Source organism: Poecile atricapillus, chromosome 16, assembly GCF_030490865.1.
Source record: "Poecile atricapillus isolate bPoeAtr1 chromosome 16, bPoeAtr1.hap1, whole genome shotgun sequence".
Classification (NCBI taxonomy): domain Eukaryota; kingdom Metazoa; phylum Chordata; class Aves; order Passeriformes; family Paridae; genus Poecile; species Poecile atricapillus.
The window spans coordinates 2,322,669-2,345,116 of record NC_081264.1 but is presented as its reverse complement, the minus strand read 5'-3'; the positions used below and the strand labels follow the sequence as shown (position 1 = coordinate 2,345,116).

Sequence of the window (22,448 nt, the reverse complement as noted above, 5' to 3'; positions counted from 1 at the left end):
CTTCTTGCTTTATAAGACATCTTCCTGCAAGCAACCTGTTAATACCTTTTTGCTTTTGATGCTATTTTCTGTATCTGAAGAGAATTAGTTGACATAAAGTAAAAATACAAATGTGTTTCTGGACTTGAATACTTTATACTTAAAAAGTTGGGGTTTTTACCTCACCTGAACTTTTAATATTTACTTGCAGCAGCTGATTGACTTTCTTTGGTTTTGTTGTGTCTCTTGGCCCCCCATTCATGAAATTGATTTTCTCTTTCCTAATAATTTCCCTGACAGAGCCACCGGATTCACTTGCATTGTGTGCTGTCTTTTCTTGCCAGTGGTACGACACAGATGCTCTGGAGCAGATCCCATTGCCAATGCACTATGAGGACAGTGTCACAGACTTCCAGAAGCTTCTCCTGCTGCGCTGTTTCCGCGTGGACCGGATGTACCGGGCAGTGACCGACTACGTGACAGTGACAATGGGCGAGACGTGAGTCACTCTCCTCTCTCAGATCCCAACCTCAACACTCTCACAGAGCTGGAGCTGTAATCAGCTTTGTCAATTCTTCTGTAATTTGCCTGAAGAGCAGAGCAGGGGTTTGTCTGAGTGATTTCCATGTGCAATCCGTGGTGAGCTTTGCCTTTTGTGTACAAGGCTCTGTTCACACGTGGCAGCTGCTCGGTGCAAGTCAGCCAAATCATTTGGCTTCTCCCTCTGCCAGGTATGTGCAACCCCCCGTGATCAGCTTCGATGCCATCCTGCAGCAGAGCAGCCCACTTTCACCTGTGGTTTTTATCCTGAGTCCTGGCTCTGATCCTGTCAGTGACCTCATGAAACTGGCTGAGAGGACAGAATTTAAAGCAGATAGGCTCAAATTCCTGGCCATGGGACAAGGCCAAGAAGAGGTAACTTGGATGGGGATGTGTTGTGCGTAGCAAGCCATGCTCCTAATGCTCTGGGACTGATCAAATTTCCTTTCCATAGGTCTGTTCCATTTTAAAAGGAGTTACCTCATGGCTCTGATATAGATTTGTCAGTTTGGGAATAACACTTTACTGAACATGAAAGGGGCTGTTTGACTGACTTGGCTGCTGTTCTGGTTTGGGTGAGGGTAGATTCAGAATCAAATTTTTGGCTGTTAAAAAGTAGTGATGAGAAATTGTTGCTGCGTATGGACATGAGGAGGATGGAAATTCTCCTGCTCTCTCCTACTTTCCCTGTGACTTTCCTTTTTTGTTATGGACACTAAGGCAGGATGTCCAGAGCTTAACAGCTGATTGAATTTGCCATGATTTCAGCCAGTGGGAGAACTCCTATCAGCCTCATTTAGACCACCACTTTCCCAGCAGGAAAACCCACTGCACGAGCCCATCAGAGGCAGTTCGTTCTCAGAGAAAAGGGAGAGTTACAGATGGTTCTTCCCTGTCCTCAGATTGCTTTGCAGATGCTGGAGGAAGCAGAGGTTCATGGACAGTGGCTCATGTTGCAGAACTGTCACCTTTTGGTGAAGTGGCTCATCCATCTGGAAAAGGCCCTGGAGAAAATTACAGAGCCTCACGAAGACTTTCGCCTCTGGCTGACGACTGACCCAACTAAAGGCTTCCCAATTGGAATCCTGCAGAAGGCCTTAAAGGTGGGGAAACCCCAGCCAGGAGAGCATGTCCTGGCACTGGTACTCAGCAGAACAGGCTGGCTCTTCCACCTCTGGGAAGAGCCTGAGTGCAGCACAGTGGCCCAGGCTTATGAACTCGCTTTTTGTGTCTTTATTTAAGCCAAATCCTTTTTTCATCATCCTGTTTATTTTACTGGGATGTTTCCTTTGGGAGAAAACTGTTCAGCAATTATTTCAAAGCAGAGGTTTGTGAGTTAACCTGGAAATGTGACAAGTGGTCTTTAGATTTAAATGCTGCCACAAGTGAGGAGTGCCTGGAGACAGAAATAGTCCTGTCAGCCCTGATGCTGCAGTGCAGAACCAAGGCCTGTGTCAGCCTGGCAGTGCCAGTGGAGCAGATGTTGGAATAGGATAATGATTTCCAGCTGCTACTTCAGGCTGCAGCTTTTATCACTAAAAGCTGAGCTGATTATTTTGAAGGCACAGGCCTTCTGCCCTAATGTTTTTTCTGTGGCTGCTTTCCTGCTGTTGTGGTGCCCTGTCCTGTAAACATAATTATTTCATTTCACAAATTGGAAAGCAGTGGCTCAGTGGCAGCTCTGGGCTGTCCTCCCACTCCTCCTGCAGTGGGAAGGGAGCAGGAGTGGATCTTTAAGGCTGCAGATCTGCACTTTGTGGGTCTTGCCAGGAGCAGTGAGAACTGAGGTTTTAGAGCCCTTTGGAAAAGCTGCCAGGAAGCAGCTCTGGCAGTTTGATCAGCAGTAAAGCCACATTGTCAAAGCATCTTACTGTGGGGATATAGGGCACATTAACATGTGTAAAGTACTGATATTTCAGTAAATTAGATATTCAAGTATGAGAAATATTAATGACTAATTCCAAAATAATATTGAGTTCTCTTTGCATAGGTGTTTACCTTGATAAACTTAAAAGGTCTGTTTCATGTCTTTACTTAAGAAAAAAAATCCATTATTTGATAGACATTTGGAAAACAACTTTAAATGTCAAGCTTGCATTGCATAGCTTACTTAATGTGATATATTTATTTATTTTTATATTTTTATATTTATTTATTTTCCTCAAGTTATCCAATAATTGATGGCTTCCCTAATTATTTTGATAGGTTGTTACAGAACCACCTAATGGTCTGAAACTAAATATGAGAGCCACCTACTTCAAAATTCCCCAGGAAGCCTTAGAGGAGTGCCCACATCCTGCCTTTAAACCCTTAGTCTACGTCTTGGCATTTTTCCATGCTGTGGTTCAGGAGAGAAGGAAGTTTGGGAAGGTTGGCTGGAATGTACCATATGATTTTAATGAATCTGATTTCCAGGTAAGAAAACAATTACAATGGCTCTTATATTCTTGAGTAGCTCAGATTACTTTTGAAAACACAGAATTTATCCAGCTTTGACCTTTCTCAGAATTAGATTTTGCTTAATATTTTTTCTACTTCTGTGGAGTCATGTAGACTCCTGATCTTCTAAAATGTCAATTTGGGATGCTAAAAATTAGATTCCTAATCCTTCATGTTTTTATTACCTCTCTCATGGGTTTCTTTTCTTGAGAGGATTTATACTTAACTCTTTAATTATTTCAGAAAGAAGTAATTGATAGTTTTCAAACAAGAACTGCATTAAATAAAACCTATGAATATATATATTTGATTTATTAAACTTTTTATCTCACATGTTCCAACAAATTCATTAGGTGTGCATGGAAATCCTTAACACATACTTGACAAAAGCTTTTGAACAAAAGGATGATCAAATCCCTTGGAGCAGTCTCAAATATCTTATTGGGGAGGTGAGTGCTACAATGCCACAACAATTCAGATAAATGAAGTTTCCTTTCTGCATGGGCTGCATCAAGTAAAGATGGGAATCTTTTCTGATTTGGAACTCCAGTGTAGCCCTAAGTGAGGCCTTAATCTCAGTCTCAGGGAATTAGGGCCACTGTGTGCACAGCAGGGAGCAACGGTGTTTAATTAATTCTGAGCCAGCCCTTGGGAGCCTGTGCTGGGAGAGGACAGTGCTGGGGTGTCACTGGGGTGTACAAATGTGTGTTCTCAGCACTGGTGCAGCTGCACTGCACTGGCAGCTGCTGCAACATCAAGTCCTGCAGGAAAATGTTGCTTTGCAGCACTCGGTCCCAGCTGAGCATGATCTGGCGCCTCAGGAAGGTGCCCACAAATCATCAAATAGGTGATTTAGAGTGCCCAGATCAGCTCTCTCCAGACCAATGCCAAATATTTCCTTCTTGTCCCCCTGAGAGGGGACTGGAGATGTCCTTGGGATCCATAAGGCAGTGTTACAGCCACTGCAAAAGCAAAGAACATTTTTGACCTTTCAGTGGTTTTTTTAAACTGTATTTTCTGCTCCATAAGCCAGTGCTGTAACACTGATGTCACTGATTTCCAGGTCATGTATGGTGGGCGTGCAATCGACAGCTTTGACCGGCGCATCCTGACCGTCTACATGGATGAGTACCTCGGGGATTTCCTGTTTGACACATTCCAAGTGTTCCATTTTTATAAAAGTGACACTATTGATTATAAAATCCCAGAAGGGAAGGGAAAAGATGACTTTGTTGGTAAGAAATGTTTCTCCTGCTGCATTCAGAAGTCTGCTTCAGTGTACATTGTTTCCAGACATTGCTGCTGGGTGTGAGAAGTTGAACAGAACACCAGGCACTGCTGGTGTATGGATTGCAATGTTATAACAGTTCACTGCTTTACAGGAGCAGTCCTTTAGAATGTGAGCTTGTCACTGAGCTCCCTGGGTGTTTAAAAAAACCCAAAAAATAACCCAAACCACAAAACCCTCAGTGAAGCAGCGTGTTAATTTTGTTAAGTGATATATTTCTGTGGGGGAGTCTCTGTGTGTTTAGAAGTGTTTATTTGATCTGTGCATTGCTCCAACACCACGTTTAGCATTTGATTTTTTTATTCAAGCAGAGCAATAGCAAAATTGCTGTGCTGTTCTGGGTTACCAGAGCCTGTGTGGTTGTATTCCAGAGGCCATAGAAGCTCTGCCACTTTCCAACACCCCCGAGGTCCTGGGCCTTCACGCCAATGCCGAGATCGGGTATTACATGCACGCAGTGCGGGACATGTGGGTTCACCTGCTCGAGCTGCAGCCACAAACTGGTGCGTGCCCTGTGTGAACTGGCTTTGTGAACAGGAAATCTCCAGTGACGAGTGCTGAGCCCTGGGGACAGTGACAGCAGCCCCTGTGTGTGGGGAGTGAGCTGGGGGCTGTGTCCTGGCCTCGGGGAGCAGAGGGAGCTCAGCCCTGCCAGGCTGGGAGCAGCTCAACACCTGCCCAGAGGCACAGCTGGGGACGTGCAGGGCTGTGGGAAAATGGCACAGCAGAAGAGGGGGGAGACTGATGCCAAAAGGTGACTCAGCTCTCAACCTGCTCTCAGAAGATTTAATATGGATTTAGTCTCACTAACATTTCTTCATTTCAGGTGAAACTGGTGCAGGAATTAGTCGAGATGAATATATTGCAAATGTTGCCAAGGATATAGAACACAAATTACCTCAAGTATTTGATCTTGACCACATACGTAAAGGTTTTGGAGTAAACATCTCCCCTACGACTGTGGTGCTGTTGCAGGAACTGGAACGTTTTAATAAGCTCATCGTTCGAATGGGAAAGTCGTTGGCTGAGCTACAACGTGTAAGTAAAATCACAGCAACTCAAAGGGAGCAGCTGGGCTTTGCCTGCCCTCACAACTCTTACCATTGTTCCAGGCCTTGGCTGGGGAAGTTGGAATGAGCAGTGAATTGGATGACGTGGCTCAGGCTCTCTTCAATGGGCAGATTCCTGGGATCTGGCGGCGGCTGGCCCCCGACACCCTCAAAACACTTGGAAACTGGATTATTTTCTTTAGAGATCGATATGACCAGTACAGCAGCTGGGTAAGCAAGTGCCCCCAGACAGCCTTTTGTTTTGTTAACCTGCCCAATGTGCTGTGCAGGCTGGTGCAGAAACCAGTGAACACTTCAGGTAAGTTCTGGAACCAGTGCCATCATTGCATAACTGTAGATGCAAGGCAGACTCACCCCAGCTCCTCACTAAGGGCAGTGTAAGGTGAGTACCAGGTGCTGCCCATCGCTGTCTGTGGCTGCAGGTCAACGAGGGTGAGCCTGAGGTGATGTGGCTGTCGGGCCTGCACATTCCAGAGTCCTACCTGACTGCTCTTGTTCAAGCCACCTGCAGGAAAAACAGGTGGCCCCTGGATCACTCCACCCTCTACACAGAGGTAACCAAGTACAGGAAAGCAGAAGATATCACTGAAGCATCTGCTCAGGGTAGGTGTTCTCATAACTGCTTAGCAAAAATAATAGAGCAGAGAGAGAGTGAGAGAAAGAAATTGCTTGGCACACTAAATTACTTTGGTTAAACCTTGGCAGCCATTTGCCCTGGATTTGCATCTCACAGTCCTCATGATTTCCAGCTGGGAAGTAGCTGGGTTCTGGTCCCTGCAGAGCTCCTGTGTGCATGGAGCATGCTCTTCCCACCCACAGGCAGGGATTTGAACTTACACCTTCCCCTTGCTTGCTCCCTATATATATGTGTGTGTATATATATATATCTGTATATAAATATATATATGTATATAAAGACACACTGATTTCTTTATGCCTAGAACATTACCAATCCCAGCAGGCTTGTAAAAATCTATTTATGTCACAAATAATTCATTGAAATGTACTTAAGAAAAAAGTACCTACAAACATGTATAATTTATAATGTAAATATCTCTTTAGGAGCTCTCTATGACTAGCACTGCTCTAATAACTAAATAAAACAAGCTGGGTACAGGGAACAGCTGAGCAAGGCTCTGAGTACCAGCTCTGATTGGGAACAGAGGAGGAAAAAAGTATCTTTTTTTTTTTTTTTTTTTGTTAAATCTAAATGCTGTACTTGGAATTTGTACCAGAACAACTGTTCTGACCTTTCACCTGCTCTCAGTGACCCAGTGATCAGGCCCAGGGGAGTTACAAAGCTCTCTGTCACTTGGGCAATTGGAAGGCAGCAAATCACATTTATTCCTGCTACTGTTTATCACGTGTAGCACAACAGAGACTTTAATTTGATTTCCTAATACAGCTGGATGGTAAAAACAAAGCTCTCAGAAAACTGCACCCTGTGCAGCTGCAGTTTGAGATTGTGTTTGTGATGACTGTAGTGCCCAGGGACTGCAGGAACAGTTATCTTAAAAGATCTTCTAGATCTTCTCTAGCAGCTCAGTTTACCCAGATGTTGCATTTTCTGCCTTCACAGGCTGTTACGTTTCTGGTCTGTTCCTGGAAGGAGCAGACTGGGACATAGAGCAGGGCTGCCTTATCCAGAGCAAGCCCCGTGTCCCCGTGGTGGAGCTGCCCATCCTGAGGATCATTCCCATAGAAGCACACAGGCTCAGACTCCAGGTATGGCTCCTCAATTCCCTTCCTTCCACTGTCACATCTCCCCAGCTGCCAGGCCCTGCCTTGTGTTTTATCATTACCACTCACAAATGAAGCACCTGGTTTAACACTTCTCCTTACACTACCCATCACTACAGTTTTTTTCTTCTAAGGGGGTTGATGTATTTGGTGCCTCTTTTCCCTTCAGGCACTCTGGGACAGGGATCTTGTGACACCCTTACACGTCCCCTACTCTTTCAATTATTTCCCATCCCCAGTAAATGACATAAAGGACATTTACATTTTCTGGGTATTGGCTATTTAAGACCTCTTAAAAAAAAAAAAGTGAACTTCTGAAGCCAGTCCTCTCTCCTTGAGTCCCTTGTTGTTTGCAGTTCCATGGAGCAGCTCAGGCACTGCTCAGTGTCCGTGCTGCCTCTGTGCTCTTTCAGAACACGCTCCGGACCCCGGTGTACACGACCTCCATGCGCCGCAATGCCATGGGCTTCGGCCTTGTCTTTGAAGCTGACCTTTACACAACAAAGCACATTTCCCACTGGGTCCTCCAAGGTGTGTGTCTCACCCTGAATGCTGAATGAGAGTCAAAAATAGGCACTATGTTCTTCCCCCAGAATACAATCCTTCAGAGGTGCAGGGAAAAAACCCCTCAACCCAGGCAGAGGTTCGGCACCATGGGTGGGGTTCACGTAGGCACACCTGACTTTAGTTAGGATTAGCTTGGTTGTATTATACTCCCAATAAACACATTTGAAGAATAGAGTGGATTTTGTAATTTGTGTTTCCTTTTGGAACGGCTCCAAGCAGGTCTGTGGCTGCAAAGAGAGAGTTAAGTGGGTCTCACACACACAAAGACTAAGGTTTGCCTGGATGGTTGTAAGAAATGTCTTTAATTGCCCAAAGCATCACTTCTGCGCTGCCTGGAAGCAGTGCCTCCCACCAGCCCCCAACAAGTGGCAGGGTAGGTCACTCATACAACACATGACCATAAAAATATGGTGCCAACAACCAAAGTAACCGAACCAGCTGCTGGTTAATGCAACACACGTAAAAACAGTAAACCTCAGATTAACAACCTTGCTTTAACCAACCCCTTTCTGGGAGCACAGCTTTTCCCTATCCCTCCCCACCACTTGTGAAACAAATTCCTACCACAGAGCCAGCAAGGCGCGAGGCTGAGGCAGTCTGGGACTTTGGGACAGCGAGTGCCAGAGGGCGCAGAGGGCAGAGCCTCAGCCAGGATCAGCCCTGCTGGAAGGGGCATGCTGCAGGAATCGAGCGGGACCACAGGCGGGAGAACAGCTCTGCCAGCCTGCCGGGGACGCTGGTCCAAGGCTCCAGAGGGAGACACACACCAACACAGCTGCAGAAAAAGCTTACGAGGGGCAAACTACAGCTGGCGAGGGGAGGGGACAGGGCAGGCAGGGATCCTTCATCAGCTGTCACAGAGAATACACGTTCCAAATTTTTAAAGGCACATCATAAGCTTAGCAGCATTTGGGAGCCAGTGTTTCTTGCTGGTCCTACTCAGAGGCTGCAGACAAGAGTGAAGCAGAGGTGAACAGAATGTAAGAAAAATGGATGAACTCGTGCTCCTATCCCAAAACTACATACCCTCCCAGCTCCTAGTATGCCTTTCTTCCCTAGAAAAAAACATAAAAAAAGAATCAAGTACTCTAACAGCTGTTGGGTCTACCTGCTACTTATTAGAAAGGAATAGGGGAATCTGGTCAAGTGCAAGGCAAGTCCATCCCAATCCACAAGGACAGAAATCAAGGATGCCAGGTTCTCCTGTATGAATTGATTACATCACTTAAAACTAAATACTCACATTTTAGAAGGGCAGCTCAGGCTTCTAGGCTGGCAGCATCCAGCACTGTCTGATGATGCCCAGAACAAGACTACGGTTTTTAGGAAACAAAAATAATCCCTTTACAAAAAAAGTGCAGATTAGAGCATAAAGAATCATTTCCATATTGGATAGCCAGTTACATTTCCTCCCTGGAAAAGGAGCTCTGAGCCAGTATGGAAGGTGCTACAAGTGCAGTGTACTGACTAGCATAAAATGTGTCGTGAAGCCATTTGATTAAAAAAAACCCAAAACAATCCCCACAAACAACCCAGTGTTCATACTCTTCCTACAAGGGTCGTTAACCCTTTAAATGGTGCTTCCCCCACCCATATTTTACTTAAAGCCACAAACCAAAGTATTTAGGATTAATCAAGTAGTGCTTGCAAGGACTCTGGGGACGTCCTTAGGTCATTGAAGTGAACATACACGTGCCCAACTTTCAGTGCTGCTGCCAGGGCTTAGTGATGGCTCTGGAGTGCTCACACACACAGTGGAGACAAGAGAGCCCCTGCCAGGTCAAACATTACCAGCCAACACGTGTGGCTGCAGTGTGAGGGAGGGGTGCTCCCTCTGAGAGCGCTCACTAACGCAGCCTTTGTCCACACCTGCAGTTTCACTAAATGGAGCAGCACTTGGAAGCAAGCGGTCAGGTCCCCCTGATTTGGCCACAGCATGGAGTGGTTATATACCTTGCCATATGAACACAGTCCTAGGAGGTTTCATTAGAGCAAAATGTATTAATGATGTACCCGGGAGGAGTTTGGCATGCATGGGGCATCAAAAGAAACTTCACCGCAGGTGCTATTTACCCTACAGGCTCACAGTGCATAACCAGCACAGAACAGCGCTTCCGTGGTGTACTCAGACAGTTCTGTCTGTCCCCGAGTGCTTTCTGACCACTTTGCTTCCATGGACCTGATCCACGGCCAGGGTCTCCACCTCCTGCGGCGGCTGGGCGGGCGCGGCGTGGTGGATGCGGTGAGCCACCCCGATGTGCGCCTTGTGCGGCTTCTCGCGCGCGGGGCTGTGCGATTCGCTGGGCGCGCGATCCGAAGGGATCGGCGGAATGACCAACGGCCTCTCCTTGATCAGATGCACCTCTGCCGTTTCCCTGGCCAGCAGAAAGGGCGTGGGATCGGGCATGGCATCCACGGGCTCTCTCAGCACCAGCTTCCGGCTCTCTGACCCTATTCTGTAGGCCTCTTCGAACTCGGGGTTCAGCGGTGTGGACAGGCTCTTCTTCATCCTGCGCCGCGGCGTCTCCGGCAGTTTGTCCTTGGGAGGGGAGGGTTTGTAGCTGGACAGCACGGGGCTGCCAGACGGGGTCCCCTCCGAAGTCCCGCTGGCACTCATCAGCTTCTTCTTGGCCGCGTGCAGCTGAGAGGTCAGATAGGCAATCGTGCTCGCTCTCTGCTCCAGTTCACTGGACAACATATTGAGCTTATGGCTTTTCATTTTTAACTCTTCCAAATACTTCTTTTCTCTTTCTTTAATAGTGTTTTCCAGCACCATTATCATCGCGTTCTTTTGTTCAAGTTCTTTCAACAATTCGCTATTTTCAGCTTCTTTGATTTTCAGCTGAGCTTCAAGATCTTTGCACTTACTTTTGAGTTCATCACTTCGTGTGGCACCACTTTCTGGAAGAACAGGAGAAGTAGAAATGTTTCAAATTAACAACAGCCATTATGTAAAACAGTGCAATAGGGCTCCTCTTGCCATCCCCAAGAGGAATCCAAAAGACTAATTTCAGTTAATACTCATCCCACACCATGCCTGATCCAGGGGATTAACCTCAGGGAGTTATCTTATTCCTGCTCTTTCCCTGTTGTTAATACATATAAAATAACTAGCATCTCACACACACACATATATATTTAAATAAAAGCTTTGTGGTTAATTACAGCACCAACTCAGCTAAGTTTTAAAAATAGTCTCACTCTTCTGTCCCTAAAATCTGTGTCCTGTGTTCCCACATAGCAAGCAGGGAACTGACTGTCTAGTGGAGTCAGCAGTTCCAGGTGCTATTCCTGGCTCTTTTGCGGATTTCCTGTGTGACCTTGGGAAAGAATTTTTGATATTTACTTCATAAATAACTAAGTCTGCAGAGTAGAAAAGAAAATACAAACATTGAAAAGGATTAGCAAATTGAACATGAACATAAAAAGAAAAATGCCATGTATTCCTTACCTGACGAGTCTGAACTCTTTACAGTCAGCTCATAGGTTAAATCTGAGGAACAAAGTTGTTTATTTTTGTTAGAAAATCATCATGGAACCCAGACATCACCTAGTAAGCAAATTTACAATGACAGCTTTCAATAAATACAGAATTAACTCTTCCCACTGCCCAAAGCAAGAATAGGAGATTCTCTGCAAATTAGCAAATATGTAAAACAACTGAACAATCAGCTTTTTAAAGAACAAATGAAAAAAACTTGGCTTTGATCAGCCAGTTTGCCACGAGATACAAACTGAGGACCCTAAATCCACCCTGCTGAGGTTTCACAAGTGGGAAGCAGTCACTGTGAGGAATGGGTACCTGTGCAGCGCTGCTGCAGGCGGCGCAGCTCCGCGTGCAACCCCTTCAGGGTGTTGGCGTGTTCCCGCTGCAGGAACAGCAGGTTCTTCTGGGCACTCTGCAGCTGGTTCTCCAGGGTTGAGGTGGCCATCCTGACCCTGCCAGGGAACAGACATGGAATTGTGATGGTGAGTTACCTTGCACATATGAGAGGATCCTCCCTCTGCAGGCAGCATCAGCAGGAATGGCTGAATTCTACTGCTGATGCATTGATTGATGTGTGATCATCGAATGCCACAAAAGGTTTTTCTGCTTTAGGACTATTTCAATTACAAGTGCTCTGAGTTTATCAAAAGCCTAATTACACTGTAGGCTGGAGCAGGGAACTCATTTGTTTGGAGTTAACACATTTAAAGGATTAACTTCACACAGTCCAAGTCATTAATCCTCGTCTCAAGTTAAAAGTAGAGTTCTGAGCAATGGGCTACTGTGTCCCTCTTGCTCGGAGACACAGGGATTGGTAAAATCCCTGGAAAGAACAAGGAAGAAAGCATTAAAATGCAGCAGCTCTAAGGAAAAAGGCAAAGCAGGGGTCTGAGCAGAGCCAGGCTGGTGCCACTGCCATGGATGTGGCTGCCAGGGGTGCCTGAACTGAGATGTGGGTGCTGGGACCAGCACAAGGGAAGCTCTGGCTGCTCTTGGGTTTCCTCAACACCAGGCTAAATAACACAGAACAAGACAAGGACAATGCTTCACTCAAAGAGAAAACAAACAGATTTTTCTTGCTCAGGTTACGAGTACATGGAAACCTGTTACACTGCTGGATTTCCCTTACAGAACAGCCTTGTAAAAGTAGGCCTTGGCTACTTTTACTTGGCTTTGGAATGGAGTCTTATGGCAAGATATTTTTTCTACCAGTTTAAAATTGGTAGTGCATAAGCTCAGAACAAGTGACACACTTTTGTTATTCCTAAACATATCACAGCCCCGTGTTTAATTTTATATTTTATTCCCCAAAAGAACACCAGACTTGGCACTCCTGCATCTTGGTGACACATTAGGCACCTGGGGATGTGGTGTAGAAATCACACACACACAGAGCCCTCCTGATTTCATCAGTGACCTGACCTGACTTCATCTTCTACTGACTTATCCCTACAGAAACAAACATTTGACTGTAAAAAAAATAAAATGAAGGTGTGGAAGAAATCTGCTTCTGTGCAGGAGCCAAACAGCCTGGTTACCTTGTAACAGAGATCAAGGATTAAGTTCAGTGCCCAAGAATGTGGGTAGCGGTGCCAACTCTGCTTTGTCGAGTGAATGGGTCATTTTACAATTACCATCGTTAGCAAACAAGCAAAAATTATGGACTGAACACATTCTAAAAAGAGATTTCCAGGGTGGTTAAACAAATTTTGCAACACCCCATCACTGCCACACTGGTGGTCCCTCACAGCCACAGTGCTGGAGGGCTGTTGGAAGGGGCACTACACAGGCACAGCAATTACTGTGGGGCACCATGAATTCTGAGGAGTGAGGATATTTAAGTTGTGATACATTTTCAAAGTGACATCCTCTGGCTTGCAAAGCTGACATCAGACAGACAGGAGCTTTACTGAATTATCCCATTTCTTCAGTGTTCATCCTACTCTGATCAACTGAGCATGACACCAGGAGCATGACAGCAGGATAAAGCCACAGCTGGAGCTCTGACTGTGCAGGACACCGAGGCTCAGAAGGGATTCTTAATCGAGGAATGTATTTTCCAAAAGAAACCCTAAGCTGTGATAGGAGTAGGTGAAAGAACAGCCTCCACACAATAGCCCAGAGCTTGTGTTCTCACAATGGGTATTAATGGTGGCTTTTCACCTGTAACCATAGCCTGAACAGGAAAATACTTGCCTGAATAGGAAAATATTTCATCACCAGCAACAGACAGTAAGTGTTCATAGCTCAGTTCTTGCAAATAAACACATTCATTAAAAACTAGTTTCTAAATGTTCAAAAAAAACCCAAAAAACCCAGAACAAGGCTCTCACTAATAATCTCCTCAATTGCTTTTTCACTTTGATCTTCTGCATCTGAAAGACCACACTGGGATTACCTGCTCTGAAGAAAACAAATATAATCAAAGGCAAGTGAGTGTTACAGGCTTGGGAAGAAAATAAGAACTACCAGCACCAAAGCATCATCTTCCCTGCAGCAGCAGTAAGTTAATCAGTGAGATCAATTAAATCAACCCATGATGAGTTTTAGCTGCAGCCCCTCTGCACTAAGCAGTTTCCCACAACCCTCTGCAGCCTTTCTGTGCTTTTCCCCTCACAGCAGCCTGGTTGTCTGCTGCCCCCTCTCCTTCCCCTCAAGGGAAAGCCAACAAGGTGAAGCCACAGCCTCCATGGATGTGTGGGCAGCAGATCCAGTTCCAAACTCACTCACCCACCTGCTCAGGCCTTTTTACACAGCACAGGCAGAACTGGGAGGTCTGTCCCTGTGCTCTGGGAATCAGCCAAAACCATCCACTGTCAAACCAGGAAAAGGGAAAGTGACAGTCACTATACAGACATAGATTTGCTATGTCCCATAGTCCTGGGATTGCACTAAGCTGATTTCATCTCAGGCTCTCTGAAACAGGAAGGTCAAAAAGCACAAAAGAAACACCAAATGCAGAAGTCAATGGTGCCCTTTACAGCACTGAGCAACCTCCACCTCCCACCATGGAAACTGGTGGGACAAGCTCCCAAATCCACCAGGTTCTGGCTGGATGCTGGCAGATAAATGACACCAGTGCTGGGAAGATCGCTGTGACTGAATACACAGCACAAAGTTATGTCACTATGGTTTCTCCCCCTTCCCCTTTGCCTCCAAACAAAAAAAAAATGTTTGCTATGTTCTTACACAGACAGAACTGTGCAATGCAGAGCTTGGCAACGTCCCCTGGGAACGCACGTGGCATTGGGGAAGGGTGACAGGACACTAAAGGGACACTGCAGTGTCCAGGGGTGATGATGAGGGTGACACAGCTCCTCTCTGGCAGCAGGACTGGCCCTAAACACCAAGTGTCCAACCTGTCAGCGACAGAGGCTTTGGGTGGATTGTGCAATGCATTCCACCCTTCAGACATCCACAATTTCTCATTTCTCAGGACCATCACCCCACCAAATGTTTCTATATAGCTCAGAGATTGAGCCTCAACTCCTCCAAACAATGGATTCTTGAATATAACCAAGGAGGAACAAATGGAATGAATCAAACCCTTGAATTCCCTTGGGAACATTAAATACAACACTTTAATCATGACAGCACCTACCTAAGACATCATCTTCCAGTAAAGCAGAGAAGGTAACTTCAACTATCATTCCTGTAAGCTCACCTTAAAAAAACCTGGTTTGTCTCATTACAAGTGTTATATTCTCTTCAGAAGGGAATACACAAAATCTTACATGGCAAAGGAAAGAATATTAAACAGGAGCTTTCAAAATGCAACTTCATCACATACTCACCATAAACAGTCACTAACATTTTAACAGTCACATCTTGCCTTGCAGAGGATGAAGGCTCCAGGCCTTTTTGGATCTTAAGCATTTGGAAAGATTTCAAAATGTTTCAAGGCAATGAGCATCTGGCTGCGTATCAGATGCCTTTGCACAAAATCAGAGCATCTCTATACCCTACTGCAAGATAGGAGGAGGGAGATGCTAATCTCTGACCTTAGACACAAATCCAAAAGATGGAACAAAGCCCAAACAACAGTGATTTAATATTTTCATTCCTGTTTGGTATCCACTAAACAGAACACAATAACCTCCTTTTACGTGGATGGGGTGACCATCACCTGAGAAGCTGCTTTAGCTCCCTGCCAACTCATAGCCTTGAAATATGTATGGGCAGACTTTTTCCTCTCAATTGCTCACTGGCCAGCGCTCCATCAAAATGTAAAAAAAGCTGCCACAATGTAATTTGTTTGCTATACAAAATACAATGTCAAGAAGTAAGTAAGGACAGAAGATACCTGTTGTAAGAACCTCCAAAGTTTTACCCAGACCCCATTTTAAAGATTGTCACTGAACTGAATAAACTTATCTAAACACAGCCTTAATGCTGAAATTACTGACAGTCACTTTGTTGCTCTGCTTAGATCAGCTCTCCATCTCTGAGACATAATGCCATTCCCTAAGTGTTTGCTCAGCTCCTTTCAGAGGACACAAAGGAGACCCTGCAGCCTCCACAGCCAACCCAAGGGCTTTGCCCTCTTTCTGCTTGGACATTTGTTTTAAGTCCCCCACAAACTGATTCTATCACACCACTACACCTCTACTAAAGCAGATCCAGCAAGAACAGTTCAGTGACAAACTGTTCCAGTTTCAGATTCCTGCTCACCCCTCGTTCATCAGACTAAGCCAGTTCAACTAGTCCAGTGCTGCTGAAGTCAGGCTTTTCAGACAATACACTCAGCCTAAACATCCACCTCAGGACATCCCTTCCCTTCTCCAGAGCTTTCTTATCAGTAAGGAGAACCTCTTGCAGCAACACCTCTGTCCTCAGCCTTCTGTGTTACAATATAGCAATGCTTACACATCATCAGTGACCCAGTAACTTGTTCTCATATTCTTTTCCTTTGTCTGCTTTAAACCAAGCCAAATTAGTAGTTCTTTCATGAAGACAATGGCGGGGAAGAAGGAACTGTGCTGCTGTCCTCCCAGAGGAAGGACATGATTTCGCTTTCTCAGCTCCTTTTCCATTTCTACTGCTTTTGATGCTATTTTAGTGGTTTCTCTGCCTTTCCCATCATTTTCTGATCAGAGGTTGTGTAAACTCTTAACAGTTAATCTCTGAATGTCCTGCAAGCACACATTTCAGCATTTTAGTAAGAAGATGATTTTTTGTTACTCCTACAGCAGCTGGTATGGCAGCAGGAAGAATAATTGAGTGGACAGCACCCTGGTAGCAATGATTTAATTCTGGATGCTCCAAAGGAACCAGCTGGTACTTTTGCACAGAAATCACCAACTGCCTATGTGCCTGCCTGTCTACCTGGAGTCAGGAGCACTGATTGGAATAGTTCATGTGGTGTTTTCTCTGTCCTTGAGACCACCCAATCCCAGAACTGTCACAAGGGAAGATTCAGAGGAATCAGATGTTAAAATCACTACTGCGACAGATATTAGAGAACCAAATCAAATGGTCCTGCAGTGGCATTTCATACAGACACAGTTATTATCACCAATACCAGGGTATGCAAAGCTATGGCTGTACAGCTGTCAGGAACAAATAGCTTACTCTGGCAGGAAGCTTTGAAAATTACCTAATTTGAGCCTAATTCACTTTAGGGAGACAAAGAACTATTACCTAAATGACACTGACTACTTCAAAAGAGCCCCTTTAGCAATGATGAAATGACAATAAGAGCCCTCACAAACAAGACTACATCATCATGTAGAGGAACAGGTTGCTTCTCTTCTGTCCTCTAGCACATGCTCCTAAAGAATGGCTCTTCTATTTTATTCACCCCTTCATTCTGAGGATAAACCAGTTTGTTATTTTAATATAACCTCTAGCAGAGCCACAGAATGCAAACTGCACCCCAGTCACAACCAGGCATCACAATACTGCAAAGACACGTCAGTCTTTCTAGTAAACCAAGTTCTTTTGTCAGAAGAATGACAAGAAAATTAATATTCAGTTCTCCCAGACTAACACAATATCAATGTTACACATAAACCTGAGCCTCATTCTATTTTTTCCCAAAGTCATTAAGAAAGTTCTCCAGCTTCAGTTAAAGCTGAATCAGGACTTTAGTTAGTAAGGTTGAGCTGTGGGTGGTTTTTGGTACAAGGATCTGCTATGTACAACTCCAAATTCATGCTTAGAAATCACACTATACTACAGAATAGTCATGGGGTTTTTTCACAGATTGCATACTCATGAACACTGCATACCCTCTTTTAATTTTGTCCTCTATAATCGAGAATGTGTGAATTGCACCAGAAATAAAAGAAAATATATTTGTGCAATATAAAAATTTGCCCTTTCTGAAGCCTGCTGAAACACGAACCAAAAGAATTACTAAGCTGGTTTCACATAACCAACTTGGCTTTTGGGTCTTTTCCTGCTCTCAAACTCAACAAAAACCCATCACCACACAGACATTTCACTGTCCAGCCCAGACATGACTTTGTCTCACCCATCCCACTCACATACACCGAGCAAGAACTTAGTGCTGCATTCCTGAAATGCTCCAGAATCACCTTCCTGGTCATTCAGTGAACCAGGTCAGGGAACTGGTGCAGCTGAAAAAACAAACCCGTTTTCCCACTGATTGTTTTCAAGTGGTGGGTTCACTTTGCAGCACTGTAGATGCCTGGGGAAGGTGAAAAAAAGGAAAAATAAAAAATAGAATCTGTAAGCAGGTCAGGGGGGTGGTACAGGCAGAACTGTTTCCTGCAGCAGCACCAGCTCCAGGCACTCACTTGAGCTCCTACTGCATGAGCTGCAGAAATGATGATTTTCAGAGGTTACCAGGAATATTTGTGAAACATGGAAGAAGGCACTGAAGCCTTACAGCAAGTTAAATAAATCTGTCCTGAGAGATAATTTACAGAGAGCAGCTATTATAAAGCAACTCTACAGAAATGCACAACTATTTCCAGACAAGTGTAACAGGCTGAGGAGATGCTTTTCTCTAATGCACTCTGTGATGCTGTTTCATAAGGTATCGATTTTTATTATTTTAGAACAGCAATTACAATCAAACACACAAAAATTGGTCTCCTCTTTGCTAAAGCTTTTGAGAGCTGCTGATGAAGGAAATCTGGTAGTGGTGATGACCTATGTCCAAGTCCTTTCTTAAGCAAGATTTTTTTGGTGTTAAATAGGATGTCAAAACAAACAGAGGTGCTTTCTACCCTTCCCTTACATAACCCAGGTATCTCAAACTGAGACTGTAAAGATACACAGCTTAAATCAAGCTTTCCTGAGGCTAGAAAGGAAACAAGCAGACACACTTCAATTACAAAGGGAACCTGCCGGTTCTGACATCATTCCCACGGCTTTTCCTCACAGATGGACTCTTTCTGACACCTCTGCTCCACAGAAATGCGATCTGTCCTGCCTTTTGTGCCCTCCCTCTGGGCACCGACTCGGATTACAGGGAGCTACTGTTCCCTGGCATTTTTTCAGCCTTTCTGGAGACAGCTACCATTCTGTTCATGGAGAAGCCATGACATTTAACAGTTTTCAGTCCAGCACTGTTTGTAAATAACACTGATTTTAAACCTCATCTCTCTCAATCAAATAATTAAAACCAACAAGCAGCAATGTATTTTAACATTTTAAATACAAACCAAAGGTTTCTTGGAGTAAAATGAGAGCAAACATGCTCCCCAATAGCAGGAAATAAATAGCAATCCAAAGAAAAGCCGTTTTTTCAATGATTATTTAAAACCACTCAAACGAACAGCTTGCAGAAGTTTCAATACACTCTGAAAACATCAGTTTCAGCAATATTTTGTCATGCCTCTTATGCCTAGCAGTAAATAAATTTGTTGTTCCTATTTATAGTACCATAGTCTTTAACATCACCAGGAGAAATGAGCTGGTAGGTAACAACAAAACATTACTAAACAAAATCATTCACTGCTCCCTTGGAGATAGACTGACACCCATTATCACACTGCAGGACATCCTGCTTTAGAGGAAGATATTTTTTACATCACTTAAAAATAAGCACAGAGAAGAATCAGGCCCACATCCATTGATGATCCTACAGCCAGACAGGTAAAGGGGAGGCAGCAGAGGTGAGGGAAGGTGGTAACCAGGGTTAACACTTCCACTCAGCTCCACTCAATGAACTATTTGCCATTTTCACCTCCTTGTACACGAACAGAGCTGAGGGTTTGTCTCAGCAGAGGAAGGCAGAGCCGTGCTGATAAGGTTTGTGCCTGAACAAGGGCACCCTCCCACCTCAGCTCCGGGACTGGAGGCTGTTCCCAGGCAGGACTGGGCTCTGCCAGACCCTTCTGGGAGTGCTGAGACACAACTGGATCACTGCAGCAGCCCCTGGCAGAGCTGTGTCTGTGCTGTGGGACTGTCACAGCCCTGTCAGGACTGTCCTTCTCCAGCACCAACATCCTTACATTTTCCTTGTGGTGCCTGTGCTTTCCAAACCAGCAATAAGAAAAAACCTGTGTCCCACCCCCAGATTTTCCCCCTCCTCAAGTTACTTTGACTGCTGAATTTTTAGGAAAGTGCTGCTCAACTAAACTCATCACTTTTAGTTACTAACAGACACATATACATAAATATGCACAGGAAGTATCACTTGTCAGCAAAAAAAATTCTTCAGCATTATAAATTTTCAGAAGGATGAAGATGTCCGTTCTCTCTATAAAATAAAACTACAACTTGCTACCTTTTTTAAACCTCACTATGCAAAATAAAGTTAAACATGAACTTGAGTAAAGTGATTAATAGTAATCTTTTTGCCCAATACGAAAACAATCTTTCATAGTTTTGCTACTTTAAACCACTATTTTTTAAGTCATAGAACAGAAATGAGATGCCTAAAAATTACATTACAGATGCCTAAAAATATTTTATTTTACTTTCCATTATGATCCACGTTCTGCCGTAACAGCATTGGGGAGTTTGTGTTCTGCCTCCTGCAGTTAAAGGACTGACTAATGTGGTAAATCTGGATGAACAAATATATCATCCTTAACACCTACAGCTTCTTGAAGTAGGGCACACTAAGGAACAGTGGGATTTTTGTAACAAAACACATTTAAAAAAATAATTTAAAAGCCATGAAAGTCTGCAGCTATATCTGAGATCTGATGTAAAGGAAACAAATGTAAGAAATTAAATTATTGCTGTTTTACAGTTTGCAAGAACTACTCAACTGGAAGCTACTTAGAGTACCTGGACTGGTCATGAGACCTTCTTCTAAGGGGATGAGGGAGGAAACTTCACAGATATATTAAGCAGAAGTACAAGAGCATGAAAACAAGTGATTAGCATCAGTTTAGCCAATATTCTGCCTTTCCACTTAAGCAGCTTATACTTTCCTCTATTGTGACGTTCTGATCTTTATTGTTTCACTAAAAATGACTGCTGGAGCCTCAGTACAACCAGAAGCTTAAAAAATCAACAATATTACAAGTCAGCCATTATCTGTGTATAAAGCACTTTCTTTAAATTGTCAAACCAAAAAGCAATGTGCAGCTTAAGAGCATAAATGTCAGTCTCCCAGAGGCTCAGTCATAATAACGCACTACAGAATTGCTTTCACTAATGAGCAAATTATATGGGAAAAGGCACGGTTTACAGTCACATCCATTTGCCTTTTGTTTTTTAATTAAGGAATATAATTGATATTGCAAAAGCTCAATACAGCTTTTTAAGGGTAAGCATCTTACCATCTAAGTAAAGCCAACAAGTACCCTGGATGTTTCCTATGCACCTGCAATGCAGATCAAAACAGACAATTCCACCCCCAGGGCTGCCTCAGCTTCTGTGTTCACATTTACCTTCAGTGTCTCAGCTTTACTAAATTAATAAGGTGGGCACAGGCGCATTCCACTGCTGTCCAGGGCGGGAAGGGCCCCTCCTTCCTCCCTGCTGTCCCACCCCATGTCCTGCGTAGGGAAACTGCGTCTGGAACCATCTCCATGTCTGAAGACGCCCTGCACTTCTCTGCTGCCATATCCACAGATGACAGGCGTTCTCCTCCAAAGGAAAAACCTCCTCCTCCACTCAAAAGGTTATTCCCTAACCACTCCAAAATATGCACAATCCACCCGTCCAGCCCTTTGCAGGCCCTGTGTTGCTCATGAAAACGACACTGTTGTCACTTTGTAAAGTGGAAAGGTGCGCTGCAAAAGGCGCCTGCGAAGGATGCGGGAGGATGCAGTGTAAAACCTGTCCCGGTGGGTGCGGGCGGGAGCGGCGGGAGGCGATGGGCGGTCGCTCTCCTGTTCTGGGGCACATCCCAAATAGAAACACCGACACGTCCTTGCCCCCGAACCGGCACATACGGAAAGACAAGGGTGTTCCCTTCATCCCCTGTGCTCCAGTGGCGAGAAAAAGGCCCTGGATGCTCTCAGGGGCGCGCAGGAAGCGCTTTGGTCCAGCGCCAGCGCCCGGCCCGGAGCCGCCCTGCGCGCCCCCGCCGCGCTGCTCGCTGCCCCGCAACGGCCGCCCCGGCCCGGGGGGCTCCGGCCGGCCCTCGGGGGGCTCCGGCCGGCCCTCGGGGGGCTCCGGCCGGCTCTCGGGGGGCTCCGGCCGGCCCTCGGGGGGCTCCGGCCGGCTCTCGGGGGGCTCCGGCCGGCCCTCGGGGGGCTCCGGCCGGCCCTCAGGGGCTGATCGCGCCGCACCGCCAGAGCATCTCCCCTCAGCCGCCGCAGGTCCCGGGGCCGCCCCGCCGCCTAAGGCGCAGCTCAGCCCCGCCCGCCCCCACGGGAGGGTCCCTCGGCGGGCGGTGGGTTCGTGGGAGGCGGAAAAAGGCCTCAGCAGCGATGCCGCTACTCCGTTCCCCACCCAGCCCCGGGGGTCGCGGTGCCGCTGACGCCCCCTCAGCCGGCCCGGGGCGGGGGGCAGAACGCGCCGCAGCCCCCGCGCCTCAGCCGCCGCCCCGCCCGGCCCCTCACCTGCTCGGCCCGAGCCGGCTCCGCCGCTCGCCCCGCCCGAAGGACCGCGGGCGCCCCGCGGGGCCGGCACTGAGAGGGGCCGGCACTGAGCGGCGGCGGCACCGGCACCGGGGGCGGCGGCGCAGGCGCAGGTGCGGCTGCGGCACCGGGCCCGTCGCTCTGGCAACGCGGGGACAGCGCGGCCGCCACTGCCCCGCCCGCCCGGGGCCGCGCGCGGGGCGGGGCGGGGCGAGCGCGCACGGGAGCGCGCCCGAGCGGACACGCGCACCTGGGACAGGGACAGGGACGGGGAGGAGGAGAATTCCCAGGTGTGGGGAATGTGAATTCCCGGGAGAAGCTGCCGTGGGTTAAGCCCAGCTGGGAATTAAGCACCACGCAACTCCTCCTTCTCTTTTTCCCTC

The 22,448-nt window shown here is 46.1% G+C and overlaps 2 protein-coding genes across 2 annotated transcripts in view; one reads left to right on the top strand and one right to left on the bottom strand.

Annotated features, from left to right (window-relative positions):
- The window catches only part of DNAH10 (dynein axonemal heavy chain 10), a 49,735-nt gene extending 41,847 nt beyond the window's left edge, over positions 1 to 7,888 (top strand). Inside the window, exons 63-74 of the mRNA XM_058851762.1 lie at positions 324 to 478; positions 711 to 894; positions 1,422 to 1,622; positions 2,725 to 2,934; positions 3,312 to 3,407; positions 4,022 to 4,193; positions 4,618 to 4,749; positions 5,073 to 5,284; positions 5,359 to 5,526; positions 5,739 to 5,919; positions 6,896 to 7,041; positions 7,470 to 7,888. Coding sequence (XP_058707745.1) covers positions 324 to 478; positions 711 to 894; positions 1,422 to 1,622; positions 2,725 to 2,934; positions 3,312 to 3,407; positions 4,022 to 4,193; positions 4,618 to 4,749; positions 5,073 to 5,284; positions 5,359 to 5,526; positions 5,739 to 5,919; positions 6,896 to 7,041; positions 7,470 to 7,616 — 2,004 coding nt within the window. The 3' untranslated portion in view covers positions 7,617 to 7,888. The remainder of the gene's footprint in view (positions 1 to 323; positions 479 to 710; positions 895 to 1,421; positions 1,623 to 2,724; positions 2,935 to 3,311; positions 3,408 to 4,021; positions 4,194 to 4,617; positions 4,750 to 5,072; positions 5,285 to 5,358; positions 5,527 to 5,738; positions 5,920 to 6,895; positions 7,042 to 7,469) is intronic.
- CCDC92 (coiled-coil domain containing 92) lies at positions 7,888 to 22,245 on the bottom strand. Its single transcript, XM_058851848.1, has 4 exons — positions 22,048 to 22,245; positions 11,426 to 11,562; positions 11,075 to 11,116; positions 7,888 to 10,524 (listed from the first exon to the last, which is right to left on the bottom strand). The coding sequence occupies exons 2-4, from the start codon at positions 11,553 to 11,555 to the stop codon at positions 9,749 to 9,751; spliced, it is 948 nt and encodes a 315-aa protein (XP_058707831.1). The 5' UTR covers positions 11,556 to 11,562; positions 22,048 to 22,245; the 3' UTR covers positions 7,888 to 9,748.
- Between the last annotated feature and the right edge of the window lie 203 nt (positions 22,246 to 22,448).

Bases quoted from the DNA above. Each gene is read 5' to 3' on its own strand.
- CCDC92 (XM_058851848.1), bottom strand. From the start codon at position 11,555: ATGGCCACCTCAACCCTGGAGAACCAGCTGCAGAGTGCCCAGAAGAAC. The intron at 11,117-11,425 runs GTACCCATTCCT...TTTGTTCCTCAG, and splicing joins CCTGCAGCAGCGCTGCACAG to ATTTAACCTATGAGCTGACT. The intron at 10,525-11,074 runs GTAAGGAATACA...CTGTTCTTCCAG, and splicing joins AAAGAGTTCAGACTCGTCAG to AAAGTGGTGCCACACGAAGT.